The sequence below is a fragment of the Pelodiscus sinensis genome, chromosome 6 (genome assembly GCF_052426305.1).
Source record: "Pelodiscus sinensis isolate ZL-2025 chromosome 6, ASM5242630v1, whole genome shotgun sequence".
Taxonomy (NCBI): Eukaryota; Metazoa; Chordata; order Testudines; family Trionychidae; genus Pelodiscus; species Pelodiscus sinensis.
In genome coordinates this window covers 98,196,018-98,220,738 of record NC_143057.1, presented here as the reverse complement: position 1 = coordinate 98,220,738, position 24,721 = coordinate 98,196,018, and the positions used below count along the sequence as shown (strand labels likewise).

Here is a 24,721-nt window from a genome sequence, read left to right as displayed (position 1 = left end):
AAAAACTTTGAAAAATTCTACACGATCTGTCAGAATTTTCCCCAGCAAATCATTGATTGTTTTCCCCGTTCCTATGAAAAATCTCAGAAAGTAGCTTTCTAGAATCTAATGCAAAATCTAGTAGTCATTAGGCACTTAGGTGACACTCTCCACCACAATTTGAGTTGATCAGGATGGAAATACAGTGTTTGCTATTATCAGCATACCAAAGACACTTGGGTTTATACTTTTTCACTAACCTCTTCCTCTCCCAGTAGCCCCGATATATTCGCTGCATAACCGCCCATCCCCTCAAACAAACAAATAACCCACCACTGGCATCTAAAGGCTTTCCTATGCAAGGTCATGCAAGAGGGTTTTTCCGTATTATCTAAAAGTGGATTAGATAAATTGTATTAAACCTGTATGTGGACTCGCATTCAGAATCAAAGTGCTTTTAATTTTTTTAGTTTCAACCAAATTCAGGTCATTTAAATTCTGAATGAGACCATCCACACAGAGATGTAATACAGTTTAACCAATCCACTTTTATTTCACACCTGTTGTTAATGTTAATGTGTAGTCAACTATATGATCAACCGATAAACCTTAATCTTATCGACTGCGTGCATCCCCCCCCCCCCACTTCTTGCCTTTGTCTCGGAGGCAGTTGGGGGCAGGGGAGCTGGTGCGCATGAGGAGTGGCTTTAAGCATGTTCCCCATGAATACCAAATCTGCCTGCCTCTCCCCCCTGTGCTGTTGCCTCGGATAAAGAGGCAGCATTGTAGAGATGAGGGGGGGTAGGCTGAAGCCGATACACACAGGCAGCTGGCTTTCAAGTCGTTCCCCATGGGTATTGCTTCTACAGACCCACGTGCCCCCTCTCTTGCTTTGTCCTACAGAGGCAGGGGGTGGAGCATGCATGAGCTGGTGCTGCCTGCCCCATCCCCCATGCTGCTGCCTCTATCTGAGGCAGCAGCACGGGGGGAGGGGCGGTAGGAGAGGCTGCCACAAAGCAGCCTCTGTCTGTAGCAGGCCTGACCTCCCTGTGGACCAAGGCTGCTTGACATTCTAGGGAGCATCCTTGGTCTGCAGTGACCCTGGGCCCACCGCGGGCAGAGGCTGCTTTGCAGCAGCAGTCCCTATCCACGGGGGTTCTGTGGTCCCTGGGGACAGAAGCAGACATGCAGGGCGGTAGGCAGCCAGTCTGCATGGGAAGCTGATTTTTAAACTGGCTCCACTCATGAACCAGCTTTGTCTGCCATTCTGTGTTTCCCTGCCTCTGCTACAGAGGCAGCAGCACAGGGTGGCAAGGGGCTTGCGGGGAGTGGGACTGGGGGAGGACTGACTGGCCCCACCCCTGAGGACTATTGAATTATCATGTAACCACTAAGATGTTATGTGACTAATTACATGGTATCTAACATCCCTACTATATGACCCTGCAATGTGGGCAATAGAAGTGATTTGCAGTACGAACTGAAAAGTTGAGCTGCAGTTACAGTACGTCATTTTACTGTGTACTGCAGCTCACATCCTCCTCACCCCCCTTCCCCACCCCACCATCTCCCCGGGAGGCATTATAGACAATCCCTTAGTTGTGGACTTGTGGGCTTCTTCACAATGAAAAGTTCACATCTGTTATTACCACTCTGTCGTATTTAGTAATGCAATTCTTGGTCATTGTAACATACAACTGGATCAATGCGCCGCTGCCTGATTTCTGTCGCTTAAATTACAACAAGAATTAAGGGTGGTTTTGGGGGTTTTGTTCTTCTAGATCTCGTCAGGTGAATATATTCAGATGTCTGGTCGTGCAGGACGTCGCGGTATGGATGACAGAGGAATAGTAATTCTTATGGTGGATGAGAAAATGAGTCCAACAATTGGCAAACAACTTCTTAAGGTATACTGAACATTATGATTATTTAAATACAGTGGATATGAAAGCTGAATGGAATTAAACGTGATGCATTTGAAAAGTTTCCTTGCATGAAACTCCACTTTCTCTTCAAATGGTGGCACAAAGAATCCTGCAGCACCTAATCGCAGATAGTTAATACAGACTAATAATGGCCTACGAGAGAAGCATTAGGAATAAGTTCAGTATTTCAGAAGTTGCATTTGACTGAAACATCATTAATTTTAGTAGCCTGTAAAATATTTCTTGGTTTAAAAAAAAAACAAAACAAAAAAACAACCCATAAACTTTGACTTTTTATCAAAAACCTTCCAAATCTTTGAGCATTTTCTTATTATAAACATTTGTCAAGCTTCTTTCTTAAACTCAGAAGCAGGCGAATCTCAGCTGTAATATACAGTAAAACTCCGATGGTCTGGCATCTGACGGTCCGGCACTCCTGATGATCCGGCACCATCAGGAACCCAGAAGTGCTTCGGGCAGCCGCACCATTGGAGCTGCTCTGCCCCCAGCTTCCCCTATTCAGCCACTGCTAAAACTGGCCAGTGGCTGAATCCGGGAAGCCGGAGGCAGAGCAGCTGGGGCGCTGCCGGGTAGGTCCCCTAGCGCTGCCCCTCGGGGCTGCGGGACCAACCGGGCAGCACCCCAGGTGTCCCCGATTCAGCCGTTACTGAAACTAACCAGCGGCTGACTCCAGGAAGCCCGAGGCAGAGCTGCTCTGCCCCATCTTCCTGGAAACAGCCCCTGATCAGTTTCAGCAGCAGCTGACTTGGGGATACCTGGGGTGCTGCCCGGTTGGTCCCGCAGCCCCGAGGAGTGGCGCTGCGGACCCAACCCAGCAGCACCCCAGCTGCTCTGCCTCAGGCGTCTCCGATTCAGCAGCTGCTGGTCAGTTTCAGCAGCGGCTGAATCAGGGATGCCTGGGGCAGAGCCGGACTATTGGAAGAAGGGGCTATAAGGGATCTGGGGTGGCATCCCCCCCACCCCAGATCCCTCATAGCCCCCCCTTCCAATAGTCCAGCATGTCTGATAATCCGGCATCCCCTGGGTCCCAAAGGTGCCGGATTATCAGAAGTTTACTGTAGTTAATATTGTTTATCCAGAGCATTTGTTTGACCAGTGGATAGTTAATTGTTTGACACAAACATGTTTTAATAAAATGAAATGCGTATAGTGCAGTTGTAGAACTTTCAAGTAGTAAAAATTAAACAATCACGTATTTATATATTTTGTCTCATTCCAAAACATTTTAGAAATTCAAACTATTATACTAATTATAATTATACCAATTGCATAGAAATTGCTTCGTCCACTATGGAAATACAGCCATTACTAGGGAGAAGTACAGCAGTTTAATAGTGAGCAGCAACATTAATTTAAGCAGGAATTAAAGTTTCTTTCTAAATTAAATGGCAATTACCACAGCTGTGATGTAGTCAAGGCACCAGTATTACTATGTATTTTTATAAAGAGCATTGTGGTGGTGTTTAATGAACTCATGCAATCTGGCCTTCTGTTTTGTCTCACGAAAGTTGAAAATCCTAGCATAATTATAGGAAGAAAATAACTAATTGTATAATAAAAAAGAATGTGTTTATGTAAGTACACTACAAAGACTTGAGTGGATCATTTTTAGCATCCACTTGTTTGTGGGGAAAATTGCATGTATTGAAAAATTGAAAGAATATGTTATTTATTTTAAAATGTGGCCAGATAAAATATCCAATATTTTGCTTTCTTTGTTTGTGTATGGAATGTTCAGAGCTGTAGTGCCAATCTGTAGATGGTGTACCATCTGGCTGCTTGGCAGAATCTTGATTTAATCAGTTCGCAGCTCAGGGCTTGTTCATCCTGCAGGCAACCCAGAAATGTCTAGTGGTCTTTTGTTTAATTTAATTTTAATTCATATGTTGTTACTCCAGCAAACTATCACAGATTTTTCTATCCATCACACACACATGATCTTTTGTGTATCTCTGTGCAGTTAATTAAAAGGGCTCAATTGAGTGTTCCTACATAACGTGGGGTGACGGGAGTTGCTGGAGGTATATAAAATGAGTGGTACCGAAAAAATAAATTAAATACTTCTATTTATTCTTTGCCATAAAGGAAGGAACAAACAGACATTCAATTGAATTGAATGCAACATATTTAAAACTGATAGAAGGAAATATTTTTCTTTAAAGGATATCTGCAGAACAGTTTGATACAAAATGTCATTGGGGCCAAGAGGATAGTATGCAGGGATGTGTTAATTTTAATAAAATGGCATGGATATGGAGATTATCTGAACTTAAATTAGCTAAGAAAAAATACATATGTATCTCCCTGAATCATAAAGGATCAAGCACCATAGGATTAGAAGATATTCTTCCCTCATGGCCAGGTTATTCCTTTATTTCTCCTTTTGTTTTTTCTTGTTCCTACCTCTGAAGAATCTGGTATAAATTATTGTTAAGAGATACAGAACTGACTAGAGCACTGATTTGATCCCATAAAGCACTTATGTTCATAAGCATGTTTCCTCACATGTATGATTTTAAATTGGACTATACAACAAAACTTATAAATGTGCTCTAATGAATTAGAACATGATATGGAGATAGGGATTCTGGTTTTTAATTTCATAACCCTATTGGGCAAGTATGATTATTCAGGGTACTAAAATATCTGGTCTATTAAAATAATTTGGTTTTATTGTGACATATCTGCTGTAACAGTAGCAATATAAAGGAAAAACTCAAAAATTTAATGAGTTGTCCCAATTTTGGATCTGGGGGTTCATGTAACTATACTGGGGTGTTTCCTGTTTTTTGCTTCCAGTATTTTCCAATATCTGTTATATCTAACTGCTCAGGAATTTGTACTCTAGTCTTTGCTGTCTGGCAAGGATTAAAACTATGATTAAGGCTACAGCACAAATTCTTTTGAAAACACAGAACAGATGATTTTGTCTGAAGTGGGGATTTATTGCATCCCCTTACTGTACACAGCTGCCACTGAAGGTGAGGACAATGCTGTTCTCCTTCCCATTCCCTAAATCAGTGAAAGCAGGATGTAGCCAGTTCTTGGATGGTATATGGTAATTGTTTAACAGTATACAGCAAAACAATGTGGCAGTATAGCCCAAGAAGGGAAAGATATATGCTATTTGTTAGAATGTATAGTGAATTTTCTGAGGCAACATGGACATGAATTGGACTTTGGGTGGAACATTATGACTGACATCTTTTCTCTTACGAAAATATAGTGGAGTCTTCAGTGTTCTTGATTTTTCCATCCCACCTAAAACAGTACACTTGCTTTTTTTTATTTTTTTCCCTATTTTAACAGTGTTTACAGAGGAATAACATTTGTACTTTGTTTCTCCTTACTCCTGATTCTGAGTGATAAATATGAATTTTCTGTGTTTGACCTTGTTCTTGTGATGCAACCATATTAGAGATCAAAAGACTTCAAGTGTGGTATAAACTGCAAAAGCAGAACCATTCCAGCTGCACACTATCCATTTATAAACATCAACTGAGCACGTCAACTTAATTGCAGCCTTGAAGCCTGGTTTGATGCAAAGCTCATTCAGCTATAAACCAAGTATCCACTTGTGTGGGCATCATTTGTAGAATGTACCAGACCCTAATTTGCTAGATGACTTGACCTTCAGTCAGAGGCTGACATGAATTACATGGTGGCAGGGCCACTGGGGGCAGTTAAGTGTAACCTTTCTACTGGTTTATGTATAAATTGATAAAATTAAAAATTATTTCACTTTGGTGGGAAGAATACTTACATCTTGAAATCATCAACCTCTCTTTTGTAGTTTTTAAAAACCTGTAGTTCAGCTCAGAGAGGTTTGTTATTGTTTCAGCAGAGGTTAAGGCAATGGAAGGCAACCCATAGCCTATTGAGGTTCTGTGTGTGGCCCACGAGACATTTTGTCCATGTGCAGGGTTGTAGATTCCACGAGTTTCCAGCCACTTAGTTTTTTTCCTATTGGTATTACTAAAGTGACACATATATAAAGCAAAGGTATATGAAATGGTGCGTTCTGATTGCATTGACTGCTAGAGCCATGTGCTCCCTCTGTACCCAGTCAGAGTACTTCTGTAGTTCAATTGGCACACCCTACAAATTCCAGGTACACAAGTGCAGAAAGCAAAATTACCCTGTCCTTAAAGGATGGTCTTGGCTATGACAATGTTATGGTCCATTGAGATGAAGGGCTACTCACGGAGTCCTCAAACCAGCTTAGGTTGCCCATCATTGGATTAAAGTGTTCAGTCATAAAACTGTAAGTTACTGGTATGCCTATTTGAAATGACAACATTCAGAAGCTCTTGTTTAACAAAGTTTTTATTAAAACAAGCAGCAAATGTTAAGCATTGCATTGAATCTTCTTAGTATATACTTCCATTTGGACCCCCAAGATAAAATTTAAATTTAACACTTTTTATTCTGTAACTTCTGAAAAATGACTTCACTTTATATTAAAAGTTCAGTGTAAAAAGTTTCTGAAAATGTTCTCGAAACATGATTTGAGAACTTCTGAAAATCAGTCAGAAGATTGGGGTCTATTATATGAGTGGGTTAGTGAGGTTTTGTGGCAATGTGCAGGAGGTTAAGACTAGGTGATCACAAATAGTCCCTTTTGACTGATGTCTGAGTGTCAGTCCAGATAAAGTTAGAAATGTGAGAGTGACTGTTTCTTCTCTTCGTTTGTATTAAGATGAAGTCTAAGAGCCCCATGTGGGAAGCACTATATAAACTGTGACAGACCCAGACCAGCTGGCTGCCACACTCCAATGGAGGGCAATGATTTCCTCTTCCCTGAGTAAATGGGGCTGAGCCTAGTGCAGCATAATCAGTCAGGCACGTGGGGCCAATTAAAAGCTTCCCTGAAGCAGCAGGCTAATCAGGGTGCTTGCAGCCCATTAAGGCCTGCTGAGGCTTGTTTATAAGCCTCCCTTATACACTGAGGACTGCAATGAGACAGAGTGCTGTGGAGGAGCGAGACAGACTTGCTCAGGCACCAGAGGAAAAGTACTCGGAGTGATTATTTGGAGAAGTGGCCCAGGGAAGACTGGGAGTAAAAGAAACCCTGTCTGTTGCCATTGCCTTTGGGTCCCTGGGCCAGAACCTGAAGTAGTGGATTGGTCTGGATTTCCCCCAACCGTTCCCATGTCACTATAGAGTTTGCCCCTGAAAGGGGAGACCAGGACTGCAGAAGGGTTTTTATACCAAACTGAGTATGGCTCAGTAGGCTGTGACCCTTGCCTCTAGAAAAGATGAGGCTGTGCGGAGACCCTCAGCAAGCCTCTGAGGAAAACACAATCCGTCAGAAGCACAGGACCTTTAGGGCACAGCCAGAGCTTTGCCACAGAACAGACAGTCCCTGCCCCAAAGAGCTTACAGTCTGAGTAAAAGGCAGGAGATAACATGGGACAGTTTAAGGACAATATTAGTGTAAATTATGCTAATCTCTATCCTTTTAAAGTAGAGAAGTGAATATTTATTAAGCCCAATTTCTTACATTTCCCCCCTCTGCTCCCTATTGTTTATTTGGGGGAAGGAGATGGTTGGGCGATGGCAACCATAGATTATCTATCTCTACAACACACGTCCTTTTTAAGTCCAAGATGTAAGCTACCACAATGGATGTGCATAAGATCAAACATCCACTTAGTGTTAATTCCAGCCTCGTGTTTTCATGCTATATACTGACTTGACTTCATATCTAATAAAGAAAATATTTTAACCTACCTGAGGTGGGAATTAAAATTGTGTATTTTTGGGGGTTGTAATTAAATGGATAAATGCATTATGGATAAAATACTGGAATTGGAAGAGACTTGTGGAGCAAAAGAGTCTGTGAATAAGCATTAATGACATTGGTAAAAACATGTCATTAAAGGATACTAGAGATGTGAACGATGGTTTAACTATTGACTTCCTGGATGTTTACTTTATTGATAGAAATTACTTGACCAGTCTTTACTTTTTAATGGCGATGAAGTCTCTGAGGAGAGAGAGAGAGAAATTTGCCCAAATGTATAACACTGTTTTAGATTCTGATTATAAACATTATTTCTCACCAGTATGATCAATATTTTGTCAGTTCTAATCAGCAGGGCTTGACAAAGCCGCTCACCAGCCCCGCACTGTGCATGCGCAAGAGCCACATTGAGCATGCGCGTGCTGCTGGTAAACGGGGTGCGCAGCTGAAATCTATTCACCTCAGGCGAGTAGATTCTAAAGTTTGTCAAGCCCTGCTAATAAGTATTATGATTTACTCATTGATACTCAAATTCTTCTTAAAATGTATTAGAAGTTTGAATTATAGTATATTATAAGGAATGGTTAGAATGGAATTGGACATTCTCAAGTGCCTGTTTCATAGCTCCCATAGTAACTATGTTGCTGATCAGCAAATTTATCAAATAGATACTGATACCAGTTGGCAAAAAATGTTATATCTTCAAATATAAATGCAAAACCAAGACTCCTATGTGAATTTTTTAGTTATAGCTTCCAGAATTAAGCTATGGAAAGCTGATCAGTAGCAAACTACAGTGGTATAATGCGCAGTTAACACTTTTTTGGAGGAAACAAATTTTTCCCTTTAAATCAGAGGTGAGGAACCCTCAGAGCTGGGGGCCTTATGTGGCCCCCCTCCTTGCCTGGATCTGACCCCCAAGTCTCAGCCCTCCCTCCCAGCATTGAGGAGTCTGCTCCAGCCCTCCTACTGCCATATCAGTGTGGGCGGTGGGTTGTGTGATGCGGTTGTCTTTTGGGGGGGGGGTTTTTGCTTCCCATTTGTGTGCAGCACATGGCTAATTTTTCTCTGTGTCAGTGGTTCCTGACCCAAAAAAGGTTCCCCACCTTTGCCTTATATCTTGATATCATGGTATTAGACAGATATAGTGGTCTACTAGTTTCTTTGGTTTTCACTTTATTTTCCTTTCACAAATAAATCCTTTTAACTGCATTGCTTTTTGTCACTTCCAGTCTGTTTTTAGCCATTGAATATTTTTCATCAAATGAGGTGACCTCATATTTCACTTTCACAAAGTGTGTAGATTAATATGTAATTTCTGTTCAGTTTCTTCCAAACTGTTAGACATACTTGTCAAGTTCTGCAGAGCTGTCAGTTGTACATTCCTTAACAGATTAAAATGGAAAATGTCTTGAAGTATTATGATATGTTAATGTTTGATCAAAGTGCATCAGTTTCAGTGGGAAAGCAGGTCTCCCTAACAGGGAAGCACAGCTACCAAACTGGCTTTTTGTGAATTTCAGCTTCTGGGTCAAGCACACCTCACTAGACCTGCCTGAAGTAAATTACTGATTTAACATACCCATGCTTCACTGGCCTAGTGAAACAAGCTATGAATATCTTCCAAAATGTAGGCATTCCTTGTGGTACAACAGTGCCTTCCATCTAAGAGTCCTGTCCTTTATAATAAGTTAATCCCTAGCAGCATAACAGAACATGCATTATCATAGCTGCTTGTGTGTAATGTGGTGACAAATCTTGCAGTCTTTGTCTTGTTAGATTTTTGATAAGTGAAGAGGAAATACTCTTTCACAGGTGGCATGCTATGAAAAAGTTTTTTTTGTAACTAAATAGTTAAAGATGTGGTACAGAGGGTGAATATGGCCTATATGTATTGTAGCGGGTTCATTCCCTTTTTTTCTTTTTGCCCGGCTCTTCCCTCCAAGGTAGCCAGTTGGGGGAAGTAGCTGGCTGCTCGGACGCCCCATTTGGGTGTGATGGTGGCTTCAGGACACTGCCTACCGGCAGTGACTCCTTGGTTGTTCCGCACCCTCCTTCCGGGGGAGAGTCCATGTTGTTGTAGTCCACTTCTCCAGGGTCCTCCCGATGCTTGGGGACCTCCAGTTCTTCTCCTGGGGGACTCTTAACTCCGCTCGTGCTGTCCTGGCCTCAGGACCCCTGCCAGCCCCTTAACAGCCCCTCTGGGCAGGCTGCAGGATCTCCAGGCCCCTACTCCCTGGGCCTCTGCCTGCCTGGTTGCCTCCTGGACTTATGGGCTGGGGCTTCCCTGGCTCGGCCTCCCCCTGACTACCACAGCTGCATCCTATGCGGCTCGGCCCCTTAGGGCTGCCTCCTTTCCTCGCCCCGGCCCTTCCTGACTGCCTCCTATGCAGCACTGGGCCTCAGGCCAGGTAGCCTGGGTTCCTCCTGCCTGAGCCTCCCCAGTCCTGCCCACTCCAGGGAGCCTTCTTCCCTGGCCATCAGGTCTTAACTGCTCTCTCCTCCAGAGCAGCAGGCAGGTCCCTCTCTCCTCCTAGGAGCTGTTCTTATAGCCCTCAGCTGGGCTTTCCTCCCTCCAGCTCCTTGGCCCCGTAAAGGGCTAGGGCAGGGCAACACCTTGCCACAGTATATGTACGTTTAAAGATGCTAATGGAGACACTAGATTATTTTATACAAATAAATCATTCTCATGATTATATAAATCATTCTCCTATAAATGAGGATCAATTAAATAAGATGGGGTGGGCAATAATTTTTGATGGGGGGGGCCCACTCCAAGATTTGGGAAAGTGGTTGAGGGCCACACTCTTCCATGATATTAATGGAGGAGATGCAGGGTCTGGGATGGAGGTTTGGTGCAGAAGGGAGATTGGAGTGCAGGGGAGAGACTGGAGTCTGAGAGGAAGTTGGGATTAGGCAGACGGTCGTGACCTAGGGCAGGGGCCTGGAGTGCAGGGGTTTGGGATGTGATCTAGGGTAGGAGGGGATTGTGATCTGGGGCAGGAGACTGGGGTGCCAGATCTGGGAGGAAGTATGGGTGCAAGAGGGAGACAGAGGGTTTGGGTATGTTGGAGGCGGGGGGAGAGTTGGGGCAGAAAAGGGCTGCACTGCCAGAACCAGGGTGTGGCCAAAAGACTTACTTGTCAGCTGCCAAACTTGCCTGCCTGCCTTCAGAGCTTAAAATGTTTCCCAGCCAGCCTGCCTGGCCATGTGCTTCGTGAATAACTCAGCCCAGGAGAGGGGGCATAATTCTTCTTAACTGCTTGTTGTTTTAAACAAGCAGCTCCCATTGGCATGGGAATGTGCTGGGGGCTCCTAAAACTCCCCCTCCCCACCTCTCCCCCATCCGGCGAGCCAGATTCAGCCCATGGACTGTATTTTGCCCAGGCCTGATGTAAGCGGTTCTCATTGCCACTGACTTAGCGAACTTTCCTGCTTCACAGGGATATATAACGCTTTGTTGTGTTTCTTGGATGTTCATCATGCAGCTAGTTAGGCTCAGATGTGAGATCTAGAAAATATTGTGGAACCTACATCCAAAGCCTATATCCAAAGTTATACAAAGTACCAGTGTAATCATTTTTTCATGTGACACGGTGTCAAGTATTGTGCATTGCTTTGATTGTACTATAACTAATATTTTGTGTGTGGGTGTCTTTTTTTTTTTTTTTTTTTAAAGGGCTCGGCGGATCCTCTAAACAGTGCTTTTCACTTGACTTACAACATGGTATTGAACTTGCTCCGGGTAGAAGAAATTAATCCTGAATACATGTTAGAAAAATCGTTCTACCAATTTCAACACTACAGAGCTATTCCAGGAGTAGTAGAAAGTAAGTTTTATGCATATTGCATACTTACCAATGTGAGAGACTTGTCAGGATGTGTTAAGTATGGGGTTGGATAGCTAAGAGAGACTGTTACGTTTGTAATGATAATCCACTCAAAGATTCTAGTCCAGCCTTTCCTTTACTTGTAGCAGAATGCTTAGTGCACTTGCTGTTGTGACTGTGGGTGGGAGGGGTTTACAGGGAGGGGTTTCTGTTGTCCTGGCATGTGCGCCTTTTTTGGGAACTGAATTTGTTCCATTGGATAAGACAAAGTTTGTCATTACATTGCAAATTGTGTAGGAGAGGAAGAGGAGCCAAAATAAAAAGTATCTTTGGACTCCTGGGAGATACAGGCAAGGTTTCTGTTCATGTTAAAACAGAGATAAATCAAACTGAATTAATGTTAATAGCATATATCAGTATCTAAAAGAAAATTAAGTCCTATGGTATCTAAACTACCAGGAAAAAAGATACTGTAGTCAGGCTTTGTTAAATAGTCTGTAAAATTGGTGAGCTATGAAGAAAACTCCAGATGGAAACAAAGCTTTTGTTTTTTTTACTCCTTTGAGTGACTAGCTTTGTGATCCTTGCCCTGCATGCTTTAAACTGTATTTCCATGAACTAAGATGAATTTCCATAGTGTCAATCAGTTGTTAACAGTTCAAACTCCTCCAGGACCTTTACCCAATGGAATCCCCAAACCACAGCAGATGTATCTACTACTTCTGCCAGTGAAGAATAAGTGATCCACCTTTTTAATGGGGGAAAAATTAGATCTACACTAGCCTTATAATTTTGTTTTTTGGCATCCCATTTCTATTTAATTTTAAATAGAAAATTTATAAAGAAAGTGATTTTCAAATACTATTTTTTTTAACGAGTCTTTGCTTTTATATGTGAATCTGTACATTAACACAAGATTGATTTGTTTTATTGTAGAGGTAAATAAATTAGAAGAACAGTACAACAAAATAGAAATTCCAAATGAGGAAAGCGTGGTCATCTACTATAAAATCCGGCAGCAGCTTGCTAAGCTGGGTAAAGAAATTGAAGAATATGTTCACAAGCCAAAATACTGCTTGCCGTTTTTACAGCCAGGCCGGCTGGTAAAGGTAAATTGCTTCTCTTTTTCATCTTCCCTTGCCCATCAAACATTCAAGGCTTGGGTCTACTTGCCAGTTGATTCTCTGGAAAAATGTTTTGTCCCAGGTGAATAGTAAATTTGATTTTAATCAAATTATTTAACTTTTCTTTAGGGTTGAGTGTTTAATGAGGTTTTCTTCAAAGTCTGCTTTGTTATAAATTACAGCAATCCATAAACAGACTGAGGAAGAGATGTGTGTAACTCAAAACCATGTCTCTCTCAAACAGAAATTGGTCCAAAACCCACCTTGTTTTGTCTCTACTAGCCTGGGACCAACATGGCTACCACAGTCCTTAAAGTACCGTATTTTCCGGCGTATAGGGCGACTAAGACGACCCCCTATCTTTTTAATTAAAAGATAGGGTTTCATCTTCTACCCCAGCGCCCCTCCGCCTCCTTTGCTCCCGGTGTCCCTGGTCTGCTGGAGATGGTCCCCAGCAGACCAGAGGCACCGGGAGCAAAGCCGCCAGGAGCGCCTGGGCTGCCCCCCCCCCCCCCCCCCGCCGGAGCCCCTCCGCGGCTTTGAAAGCCTCGGGGGAAGCCGGCGGCGGGGCATCCCAGGCGCGCATGGGCTGCCCCCCCGCCGGAGCCCCTCCGTGGCTTTAAAAGCCTCGGGGGAAGCCGGCGGCGGGGCATCCCAGGCGCGCATGGGCTGCCCCCCCGCCGGAGCCCCTCCGCGGCTTTGAAAGCCTCGGGGGAAGCCGGCGGCGGGGCATCCCAGGCGCGCATGGGCTGCCCCCCCGCCGGAGCCCCTCCGCGGCTTTGAAAGCCTCGGGGGAAGCCGGCGGCGGGGCATCCCAGGCGCGCATGGGCTGCCCCCCCGCCGGAGCCCCTCCGCGGCTTTGAAAGCCTCGGGGGAAGCCGGCGGCGGGGCATCCGGCGTACAAGACGACCCCCGATTTTTGGGGGATGTTTTTTAACATCAGAGGTCGTCTTGTACGCCGGAATATACGGTATACTTATCATTGTACTTTTCTCTAGTTTTTATAATACACTCATCTTTTCAGGTAAAAAATGAAGATGATGATTTTGGCTGGGGAGTGGTTGTTAACTTCTCCAAGAAATCAAATGTTAAGGTAAAATTATACACTTTTCCCTCCAATTAAAGATGCCTGTTTTCGCTAAATGTGTAGAAAGATGAAATGGAAGGGTAAAAATCTGCATTTTTAGTTTTTTTTTTTTTTTCATAAGCACCCCCTCCCAAAAGTCTGTTATCTTGGTAGAAAAACTACAAGAGGCCCAGGCCTTTGCACACTTTTCACACTGAAGGAACAAAGAAAAAGGTTCTTGGAAGTTGGGGGAGAGACCCTCACCATGAGTCCTATCTTTTGGTCGGGGCCATTCCAAGATTTTGGAAAATTACAAATGGGTTCATTGAGATGGAATTCTCTTCCATGGGATATTCACATGGCTCCAATGCTAATATTGTTTTGGCATCAGGCTAAAGCCACCCTTTTTACTCATGCTTTTATTAATGTTTGAGTCTGTATGTGTATGTTCCTTTTCTCGATAAGTGTTTAGCAGATTTTATGTCCCTTTGGGGTCTCGTATTTTAAATTTTTATGTATATTTGTATTGTGTTTAAAATTTTTGTAAGCCGCCTGGATTATTTTAAATAGAGAGGCAGGGTAAAAATATTTTAAATAAAAATAAATAGATACATGAATAAAATAAAAAGTACAGCTATATTTGGTTAAGCTTTATTTCCAATACACTGTGCAGTGCCTACATATTGCAGCATTTAAAAGGGATTACTCTCTGCAGGGGTCAGATCAAGAGTATGGCAGGGCCTTTTTATTTTTCTGGCACTCCTGTTGACAGTCACTCTCTAGTGCAGTGATTCCCAAACTTAGGGTTGTGACTCAGTACTGGGGCACTGAGTCGGCAGCAGAGGTGAAAGTAAGCGGGTGAGCCTTGGAGTGCAGCTCTGATAAGAGCTGGCTTGGGCACGCTGCTCTGCAGGAGGCAGGCAGAAAATTTAAAGGGGCTGGCTGGGTACACTCTGTAGGGGAGTCACGCATGCATGTTCCCAGCCAGGCAACTGGGAAGTGCTGGCAACAGCTTTCATCTGGCCATGGTGCCCGGCCCCGCTCCTGCCTCAGAGTGGGGTGCAGAATTGGGCCCCTCCGACTGCACTGCGGCTGCTGCAGCACAGCCCCAGCTTCGGCTCTGGTCTGTCAAATAGGAAGGACGGGCGATGGTGACCCAGCTCCTGCTGTGACGGCCTGGTTTTAGTGTGGGTGGGTGGCGGGGGCATGTTTGTGCCAGAATTGGCCCATCTGGCTACAGTTGCGGAAGCCCAGCCTCAATTCTGAGGCAGGCCCGGTGGTCTAGCCCTCATCTGGCCATGGCCCCACTCATGATGCTGTGGCCAAGCCCCAGCCTGCCTCCTGCAGGGGAGGTGGAGCACGGAATTGGCTTCTGTCTGTCTGTGCCATGGCTGCAGCAGCACGGCTCTGGCTGTGGCCCTGATCTGCTGCTATGCCCCCAGCGTTGCACTTGCAGGAGAGGAAGGGACCAGAATCGCTCTCTGAGCAGCTGTGGCAGCTGGGCCCCAATCTTGGGGCAGGCTCCGCAGTCTGGTCCCCATCTGTCTGTGGCCCCACGCCTGCTGCAGTGGCCCAGTCTTTCCCCAAGTACCTCAGCCCTGCTCCTTCGTGGTGGTGGCAGGAAAGGAGGTGGAATTGGCTGCAGTCTGGACCAGGCATGTTAACTGACCACTAAAGCAGTGGTTTTCAAACTTTTCTTCTTGTGACCCAGTTGGGAAAAATCATTCTGCCTGTGACCCAATAATTTTATCTTTTTAGAGTGGTTCCTCCCCCTCCCCCTGGCTGCTGGGGAGCTTTCCCACTCCTCCCCCCACACCCATTGCCCCAGTCCTCTGCCCTGACTCCTACAGCCCACAGCCCTCTGCTCTGAACCTCCTGCATTCCGTCACACACTTACATTTCTTATAGGTACTGTTGTATTGCAAACACCTCTGCCACCCCACCTGACATTCTCCCTATTCCACCCTCTCTCCCTCCCCCCCCCCCCCCCCCAGAGGTGACAGGTTGTAATAGTACAGTACCTATAAGAAACTTAAATTACTTTTGCCCTGGTTGGCAACTAGGGTTGCCAGACGGTTTCAGCAAAAATACTGGACACACTTGACATTACATCACAATCTACATTACATCTGATTTAAAAAATACCAGACATTTATATTTTCTCATTTATATTTTTTCAATTTGTTTCCCCAAACAGAAAGCTCAAATACTGGACTGTCCAGTTTAAAACCGGACACCTGGCAACTCTATCAGCAGCCAGCGCTCTGGAGGAAGGGTGCGGGGGAAAGCTCCCCAGCAGCTGAGGTGACATGGGACCGCTCTAAAAAGAGCGGTCACAGGCATGAATGATTTTTCCCAACTGAGTCACAAGAAGAAAAGTTTGAAAACCACTGCTTTAGTGGTCAGCCTTTTCTGTGACTAAGCCCTCTGGCCAGGTCACGTGTTTCATTTCTTTCCCTTTCAGAATATATATAGAGTCCAGCAACAGGGTAACCTTGGGTTAAGCAAGGATCTCGAGGTCTTCTTGGTTTGAGATCTTGACCCTTTATTCCCTAGGCCCTTCTCTCCTGTAGACTTCCCGTATCCAGGGTTAGCTTATGCCTTTGGCACCCCTAGGAGTTGGTAGGGGAACCCAACCTCACCCTTTCCACTGGTTCTGACCTAGGACCCAGTGTAAGCAGCTGGATCCTGCACTACCAGAGTTCTATGATGCTGCTTCCCTGGATTATCCGTAAATTAGCGTATATAACCCACACATGAGTATTACCTGCACCCATATATAACTCACGGTTTTTCCTGATTGAGTAAAAATAGTCTTACATACCCCGTGCGCGTGTATAGCCCGCAGGAGATGAACTGAGGTTACTATTAATGAACAGCACCTGTAAGGAAGTGTTAATGAGCCACAGCTGATAATGCTGAGCAGTAAGTACGCAACAACCCTTATCGCTGGTATATAGCCCCTTTTAACCACCGTTTTACCATTCATTTATTCCTTTAGTAGTTGTAACTTGTACTGAATTTTAAAAAGATATTTTAAACTTTTTAAACATGCCTAAGCGCAAATCCTACACAGCCGATTTTAAATTGTGTGTTGTGACATAAGCAAAGGACAATAGAAAGAGAGCCGCAGGGAGAAAATACTCTGTGAATGAAAAGTTTATTCGGGAGCTGAGAAAGGAAGAAGCAGAGCTTGAAAAATTACAACCTAGGAAAAGAGTGGAAAGAAAGCCAAGTGGCCAAACCTGGAAGAAAACTTGAAGCGGGTTTGTACACAGAGAGAGAGCAAACAGCGGTGTCAACGGTAGCCATACAACTCAAGGCTCGACTTATGGCTATGGAACAGAAAATCTATGATTTTAAGGGGAGCTCGTGAAATAGGGTGTACAAATTTATGCGGAGAAACAGTGTCAGTTCGCGCATGGACATCTGCTGGCCAACGGCTTCCCGATGAATGGGAAAAGAAAATGGATGATTTTAAAACTTTTGTACATAAAGAAATTCACCAGCTGGGCTTGAAACCAAGCAACATTATTAACATGGATGAGGTTCCCATGTCATTTGATATATTCGCTACTCGTTCTGTTGTGGAAACGGGAACGAAAACAGTCTGTGTAGCAACCACTGGTCATGAATGCACCTGTTTTACTGTAGTGTTGGCATGCACGGCAAATGGTGATATATTAAAACGTATGGTGGTTTTTAAGACGGTAATGTCAGAGAGAAACTGCCGGCTGGTGTTTGTGTGGTTTGTAACAAAAAGGGCTGGATGAACACAGATGTTATGAAGACGTGGACAGACACCTGCTTTTGTGCACGAAAAGGTGGTTTTTTTAATCCTAAATCTCTGCTGGTTTTAGATTCCTTGGCCGTCCACAAAGAAACTTTAGTTCAGAAACCTATAAACTCCGTGGGTGCACATATCGACATAATTCCAGGTGGGCTGACGGCAAGTTGCAGCCGCTTGATGTGGCTGTCAACCACCTGTTCAAGAGCTTCATCCAAGAGGAATGGGACAATTGGATGACAAATGGGGAACACACATTCATTCCGGCAGGTCAACAGCGCCGTGCAACTTATGTGGAAGTTTGTAGATGGGTTTTGGCTGCTTGGAACAGAATAAAACTGGCTACTATTTGTAATGGGTTCCGTAAATGTGACATTCTTAGCAACGTTGACTCTTCTAGCTCTGAATCCAACTACGACAGCGATTCTGATTCGGCACTACAGACATCAACTGTCATCAAAGCTCACCTAGCCTTGGCTATGGATTTTATGGATGTTTTTTGTGACCGTGACTATGATGATAGTTTTGATGGTTTTGAAAACTGCAGAGGAGGATGCTGCTGGCACTGATTCTAGAGATCGGAGTGAATGAACTTACGTATTTTATGACAATATGAAGATGGCTTTTTAAAAAATAGTTTTACCATATATTTATTCTTTTACTAGTTGAATGTATTTTAATGTACTTTCACATAACTACCTCAATTACTAAATTAAAATATGCTGCTTTTATCAAGTAAGAGTCGGTCTTGTCTTCCTGTACTTTCAGTAAAAAAAACCAAAACACCTGTAGTACACACGAATGAGTATAGCCCGTGGGGGTTGTAAAACTTTGCATAACCCATGGGTTATATAAGCTAAAACATGGTGGTACTTATCCATCCCCTTTTCCTCAAAGGAATTAACTGGAAAGCAAAGATGAAATCCTCCAGCCTTCTGAGAATCCTAAATTTCTTCCTTTGGGTTTGGCCATGTCATTAATCAGACCTGGACAGCAAGAACTCAGAGTGTTTGTTGCATATTGATTTGGCCTTCTCTCCTTGTGAACTCCTCCTGCAAGTTATTCATGCTTTGCTGGTGAGGTGGAGTAAGACTACCTGCACTGCTTAACCCCGTCTTACTGATGGAGTTTATATATCTGTCACACTGTTGTCCACAGTATCATTGGATATTTAGAGAATCCTGAATATCGGAGTCTCTAGGAAGTGAGGTCAGTTTCAAACTTGAGAACATTCAGTACAGCCAACTAAAATGTAATCTCTCTCTCATATTTTCTCAGGTCTCCCTATAGCAAAAAGCTACATTTAGAAAACACTTAAATATAGCATATATTGATAGAGAGTTAACCTGTGTGACTCTTGTGATCCCATCTAGCCCGATGGTTGAGGCCTTTTCAGCATGATATACCATTATCTGAGGGCTTTTTAAAAACAAAAAACTGAATATCATCCATACAGGAATCCTAATGTCATATCTTTGCAACTCTTTCATTGGAAGTATAGTGATCCACTTGTTCTTATCCTGTTTCCAGCAGCATCAGATATCAGATGCTTCAGAGCAAATATCAGATTACATAGTTGATTTAATCACCTGTTGCTACTACAGGGGTTCCAGTGTTGAAACTATATTAATCGGTTTATTTTAATGTATGTTAGTGTGTTCTAGGTTCAAATAGGCAGCATACTTTTAAGTTTTGGCTTGACACTGCTTTACTACACGTGGATTTCATTTTCACATGTAGTTCAGATGATGGCAGTGTTCACATGGGTTTTGTACTTCTAAATTAAAACAGCAACGACTTGGGTGTCACACTGGACAATCTGATATTTTATGTTTACTATTGGACAAATGGAAGTTATGTACAAGGCGCTGAGAACCTCTTAGAGAATGTTTGCCTATATTCTGCTTCAGGTACCTACAAAGTGAAATCTCTTGATGTTTTTGTTTTCATCAGAGCAGTTGGAGACGCTTAAAGCTGATCTTGTTTATATCACTTTTTGTAAAATCTTTAGGTTAATCTGTGATTAGTACTTTAAAAAAAGGTGTACATCAAACTCATGGTCCGGGGAGAGCCACTTGCAGCCCAGATGATCCACATTCTGGCCTGTGCATGGCTGTTGGCATGTGAGTTCATAGAGCTCTGGTGGGGGTGGGTCCGTACCGTTACCCCAAGTCCAGTGTCTGCTCCAGCCCTGTTCTGCTTCTTCTCGCTCCTGCTCTGCTCTCTCCCCTCATTGCATCCTTTCTCTTGAGCCCCATTCCCCAATTACTTCAGGGATTACTGAGGGATCTGGTACAGAGTGGCAGCAGGGATCCCCTTCGTACTCACTGCAGCAATGGGGAAGCAGAGCAGTGCAGCAGCCTCTGCTCTGCCATTGCCTCCTAGTCAGCCCAGTTGCTCTGCTTCATTGCAGTGGCAGGAAGCAGAGTACCCTAGTGTGGACTGGCTTGGGAGATGGCAGCGGAGCAGAGCAGGTTGCTGCATAGCTCTTCTTCCTTGCAGCTGCCATGATGAGTATGGGGGTGGGACCTGATGCCTGCTGTTGGTTCCAGCCTGCCCAGGGACCCATAGGCTAACTTGCGTATGCGGGACCATCCTGTCCATTGAACGATTGGGGCAGCTGCTGCAGAGTTCTCCAAAGCACTGGGCCTGGAGCAGCTGCCTCATCGTGGACCACGGGCACATGCTGGCAGAGGTGCAGAGCTAGCACCAGAAGCTGCTCTAATCGTGCTGTGCTGCCAGTGATGAAGCTGGGGGCCCCCAGAGGTTGGGGGGGGAGGGTTTTCATTGTTTGGAGGTGGCAAGCTGATTTGAGGGATGCATGGGAGGAGACGGGGGAAAGCGCATGCGCTGGTGGGTGAAGCTAGCAGACATGTGGTGGGGAATGTGTGGAGACCTATCCTCCCCCTACAAAGTGCTGCTAGAGAGGGGTGCCCACTGGCCTATTTGGAGGATTTGAGGACTTGCACTTGGACCTGCCTCCTGCCCCTGAACAATTTAACCCCCTACCTCACCCATGGGGCCCCCGGCACCACCACAGGTAGCACAATTGGACTGGTGTACGTCATAGTTTACATTGGAGCATTTATTGTGGCTATATACTTTGATTCTGTTGCCAGATAAAAGGAAATATTTCAGTGCAGTGCACTACTAGCAAGTAACACTGCTGCATGTTATTCCAGGCAAGTTGTAATTTTTTAAAATAAAATGGTAGCATTAAGATTACGACTGTGTAAAGCACGCTACTTTGCTCAAAATCATACCTGTGTCTTATGTAAATATAAGTCAGATATTTTTGCCCCTTACTCAATCATATGGCAACAAGATGCCATTTCCCTTCCTTGTCTTCTCTCTCCCACAATAAATGCTATTATGCTGCAAAGATTTGTTGAAGGACCTCTGTTGTTTTGTAGGGGAGGGAATATGACTTGCAAACCTGTAGATTAACTCTTTTGCAAACCTTTGCCAATATTAAATATAAACCGTGCTTGGTAGTATCATGCAAGCGTCCGGTGCTGTAGTGTGAGCAATGCTGATTTGTTAACTTAAGCCTAGTCTCTGTGTCCAAACTAAAACAAGTTAGGACTTCTTAGGTAGTAGTGTTCTCACCCAGTGGTGACTGTGTGCATCACTTGTGGAACAGAGACTGCCTGACCAGCTGAATGCCGTTACTGACTGGATCAAACAGGATTCAGTTCTCTACCAGAAAAAGGGATACGGGATACTGAGAGTTAAGATTTTGGGAGATCTGAATTCTAAAATTGATGTCAGGAGGCCCTTCCCACTCTGACACTTCTTTCAGGAGTTACATAAGGCTATATAATTTTGCAACAGCTACACAGGGGTGGGCAAAAGGGCCTCCGTGGGCTGGATCTGGCACACAAAGTGGTTTGATCTGGCCCGTGGAGGCCCTGCCGCTCCCCTGCCCCCAGGCCAATTAGGGCCTTAGGGCAGGGGGAAGCACACAAAGTTTCCTCTGCCATGCCAGGAGCGTGCAATGCTTAGAATCACCACACACTCCTGGCAGGGTGGGAGGAGACTTGCGTGCTCTCCCACCCCCAAGCCCTGATTGGCCTAGGGGCAGAAGGGGGAGCATGCAGAGTCTCCTCCCACTGCCAGAGGCATGGGTGCCTAGGGGGAACCTTTGGGCAGGGCAAAGACTTCACACACTCTCCTACCCCCAGACCAGTTATGATCTGTGGGTGGAGAAGCAGGGAAGTATCCTGGCCCTACCCCTTCCGCTTGATGCCCTGCCCTTTCTGGGGTTGCCCTGGGGCCAATTCAAAAATTTCTGAAGTGGCCCCGGCAAAAAATTATTTCCCACCCCTGATCTAGCAGTTCCTACATTGCAGGGAAATGTTGAAGTTGCTTAAAACATGCCTTTACAAGCAGTTCTGTACATGGCAGGTTTGGGATGGAGTTAAAGGGATGGATGTAATTAAATTGCAAAACCTTTATATAATGTGTGCGCATACCTGGGAGACACATGCATATTAAAATATACTTCTAGTATTGGTTTCAGGATCGAAGTACTAAACTGGTAAAGTTTGGGGAGCATGTCTCAACATTTTTGAATGTCTAAGTTATTACCAGTATTTGAAGAATTGATATTTACTGTTGCTGTCTTTCTCTCCACAATAGCCTAACTCTGGTGAACTGGACCCATTATACGTGGTTGAAGTCTTGTTACACTGTAGCAAAGAGAGTTTGAAAAATTCTGCTACTGAGGCTGCAAAGCCAGCAAAGCCTGATGAGAAAGGAGAGATGCAGGTGGGTAGATCAATTTCTTTGTCAAATGTCAATACTATTCAAATATATTCTATATAGCGGGGGTAGTTGACTAGCAATCTGGGTTTGGGCCACAGTTCACCTGATGCTTTTGAATGGACCCCACAATTTTTCTGTTGTATTTTTCCCCCTCTGGAGTCCGTTCCTTGACTATACTTGACCATGAAATTTGGTCCTTGGCAGAAAGTAGTTGATTACACCTGCTATATAGCATCTTTTAGAGTATATCATAAAAGAATGTTGAGAAAAGAGGGAAATTTTATTCTTTAAGGAAATGAAGGTAAATACATTGATATAGCTTTGCATTCTTAAACAGCTGCTAGGGTACACCTCAAAGATAGCTGCTCTTCAATGGTGAACAAAGTGCTTCTTCTATATTTGTTACTTAACTTAAAGGAGTGTTGTGAGATGTAGTTAATGTTTTATAAGTGCTTTGAAATCCCTAGATGGAAGACTCTTAAATCTTCAGAGTTTATAAAGTTTGCCAAGAATTATATAGCCTTCAGGTGTACGAGTATCTTTGCTTTCTCTAGGACAGTTGTCCACCAACCAGTAGATCGGGATCTCCTGGTAGACCTTGGAGCCTGTGACAGGTGATCCTGACTGGTTTGGCCAAGAGGCTATCAAGTGCCAGCACTTCAGCAGCCCCCTCCCACACTGCTGCGCATTTCCTACCCTTTGCCTTGAGAGCCCCCCCCCCCCCCCCCCCGGTGTCTGTGCAGAGCAGGGAAGGGAGAGGAGAGTGTGCTAATTTCAGGGTGCACACCAACCCCCCCCCAGTCCCTGTTTTCTATCTCCACAGAATGGGTGGGGGGCACTGGGCTTGGGATGGAGGGAGTTTGCTGGCTGCTTTTGAGAATGGTGCAGGGCCAGGGCAAGGGTGAGCCTGCCTTAGCCCCATTGCATTACCATCCAGGAGCCACCTGAGGTAAGGAGTATCCAGCTGGAGCCAGAATCCTGAAATCCCTGCCCCAGTCATGAATCCCCTTCTGCACCCCAAGACCCTGTCCTAGGCCTGAGCCCCTAAGGCCCAAACTCCCTTACAGAGCCTGTATCCTGAACTCCCTGCCCCAGACTCAGCTCAGAGCCCCCTTTACACTCCAAATCCCTTAGCCCAGGACCAGAGTCTGTGTCCTAACCCTCTGCCCCTACCTGATGAAAGGAAGGAGAATGGGTGGGGGAAGGAGGAAGGATGGAGTGAGCAAGGGTAGGGCCTCAGAGAAGGGGCACGAAGGAGACTGGGCAAGGGTATTTGGGTCTGAGGTAGATCCTGGATTGCACTTAAATTCAAAATGTGATCTTGTGTTTAAAAAGGTTTCTAGTTGAAATTTTCAGTGTTCAAGGACAGCTACACATCTTGCTTTAAATGTAATGGAAGATGTGTAGCTGTAGGATGTGTGACTGAATTTCTTAGTTTGAAAATCCCAAGCATTGTAGTTGACTTAATCACACAGTTCTACACAAACTAATTTCATCTTGTGAGTTTTGTTCATCTTTGAATATCATGACCTTTTCATATTTTTGTTGTCATAGAATCCTAGGGTTAGAAGAGACCTCAGGAGGTCATAGAGTCCAGCACCCTGCCCCAAGCAGGGCCAATCCCAACTAAATCATCCTACCCAGGGATTTGTCAAGCCAAGACTTAAAAACCTCTAGGGATGGAGAAGTTTTAAATGTGATTCTTCTTTTAATGAGCTGCTGAGCTTTTCCAGCTCACAGCTTTTCATTTGAAAGCACACTTCTAGCCATTTTCCATTTTGCAATATAATAAAACACAATGCCTGATTTTTGAGATAAGAACCACAATTCAGGAAAATATCTAGCAAAATTTTATGGGAAATGTGCTTAAAAGTTCAAGCAGACTTGGCAGTTTTCAGCCACATAAAATGGTATCAACCTTTTAATCTCAAGGTTGCAGAGGTAGGTGTTCAACCTGCTGTATGTTCTATGTCCTTGATCCCTTAGTCTACAAATTCTCATTAAACTGAAGATTTATTTTTTATCCCTCCATGTTTGTCTTGTTAGGACAGGTTGCACCTCTGAAATCCGGAATTCTCTGGTCTTGCAACATCTGTGGTCCAGCATGACCATGGATGTTCCAAGATCAGAGAGTCCTGGTGCACTGCAGGAGGAGTGGGGGCCCAGGAACCAGTTCTCATGGCTCAGTTGGACTGCAAGGGGGGAACCAGGAGCAGGTGCATGGCTCAGTTGGGCTGCAAAGTAGGGACGGACAGGGAGCTGGCACATGGTTCATCTGTGCCGGGGGACAGGGTGAGGGAACCAGTGTGTAGCTCAGCTGGGCTGAAGGGGGAGGCAGGAGCCTGCATATGGCTCATCTGAGCTACGGGTGGAGGAGGCAGCAGGGACCTAGCACGCAGCTCAGTTGGGCTGGGGAGAGGCCGGGAGCTGGTGTGTGACTCAGGTGTGGGGGGGAGCCAGAAAGCCAGTGAGGGTG

The 24,721-nt window shown here is 44.6% G+C and overlaps 1 protein-coding gene across 1 annotated transcript in view; it reads left to right on the top strand.

The window, feature by feature from the left end:
• The window catches only part of MTREX (Mtr4 exosome RNA helicase), a 98,580-nt gene that overhangs the window by 38,507 nt on the left and 35,352 nt on the right, over window positions 1–24,721 (top strand). The window contains exons 15-19 of the mRNA XM_075932456.2: window positions 1,761–1,886; window positions 11,351–11,501; window positions 12,438–12,610; window positions 13,650–13,718; window positions 22,120–22,248. Coding sequence (XP_075788571.1) covers window positions 1,761–1,886; window positions 11,351–11,501; window positions 12,438–12,610; window positions 13,650–13,718; window positions 22,120–22,248 — 648 coding nt within the window. The remainder of the gene's footprint in view (window positions 1–1,760; window positions 1,887–11,350; window positions 11,502–12,437; window positions 12,611–13,649; window positions 13,719–22,119; window positions 22,249–24,721) is intronic.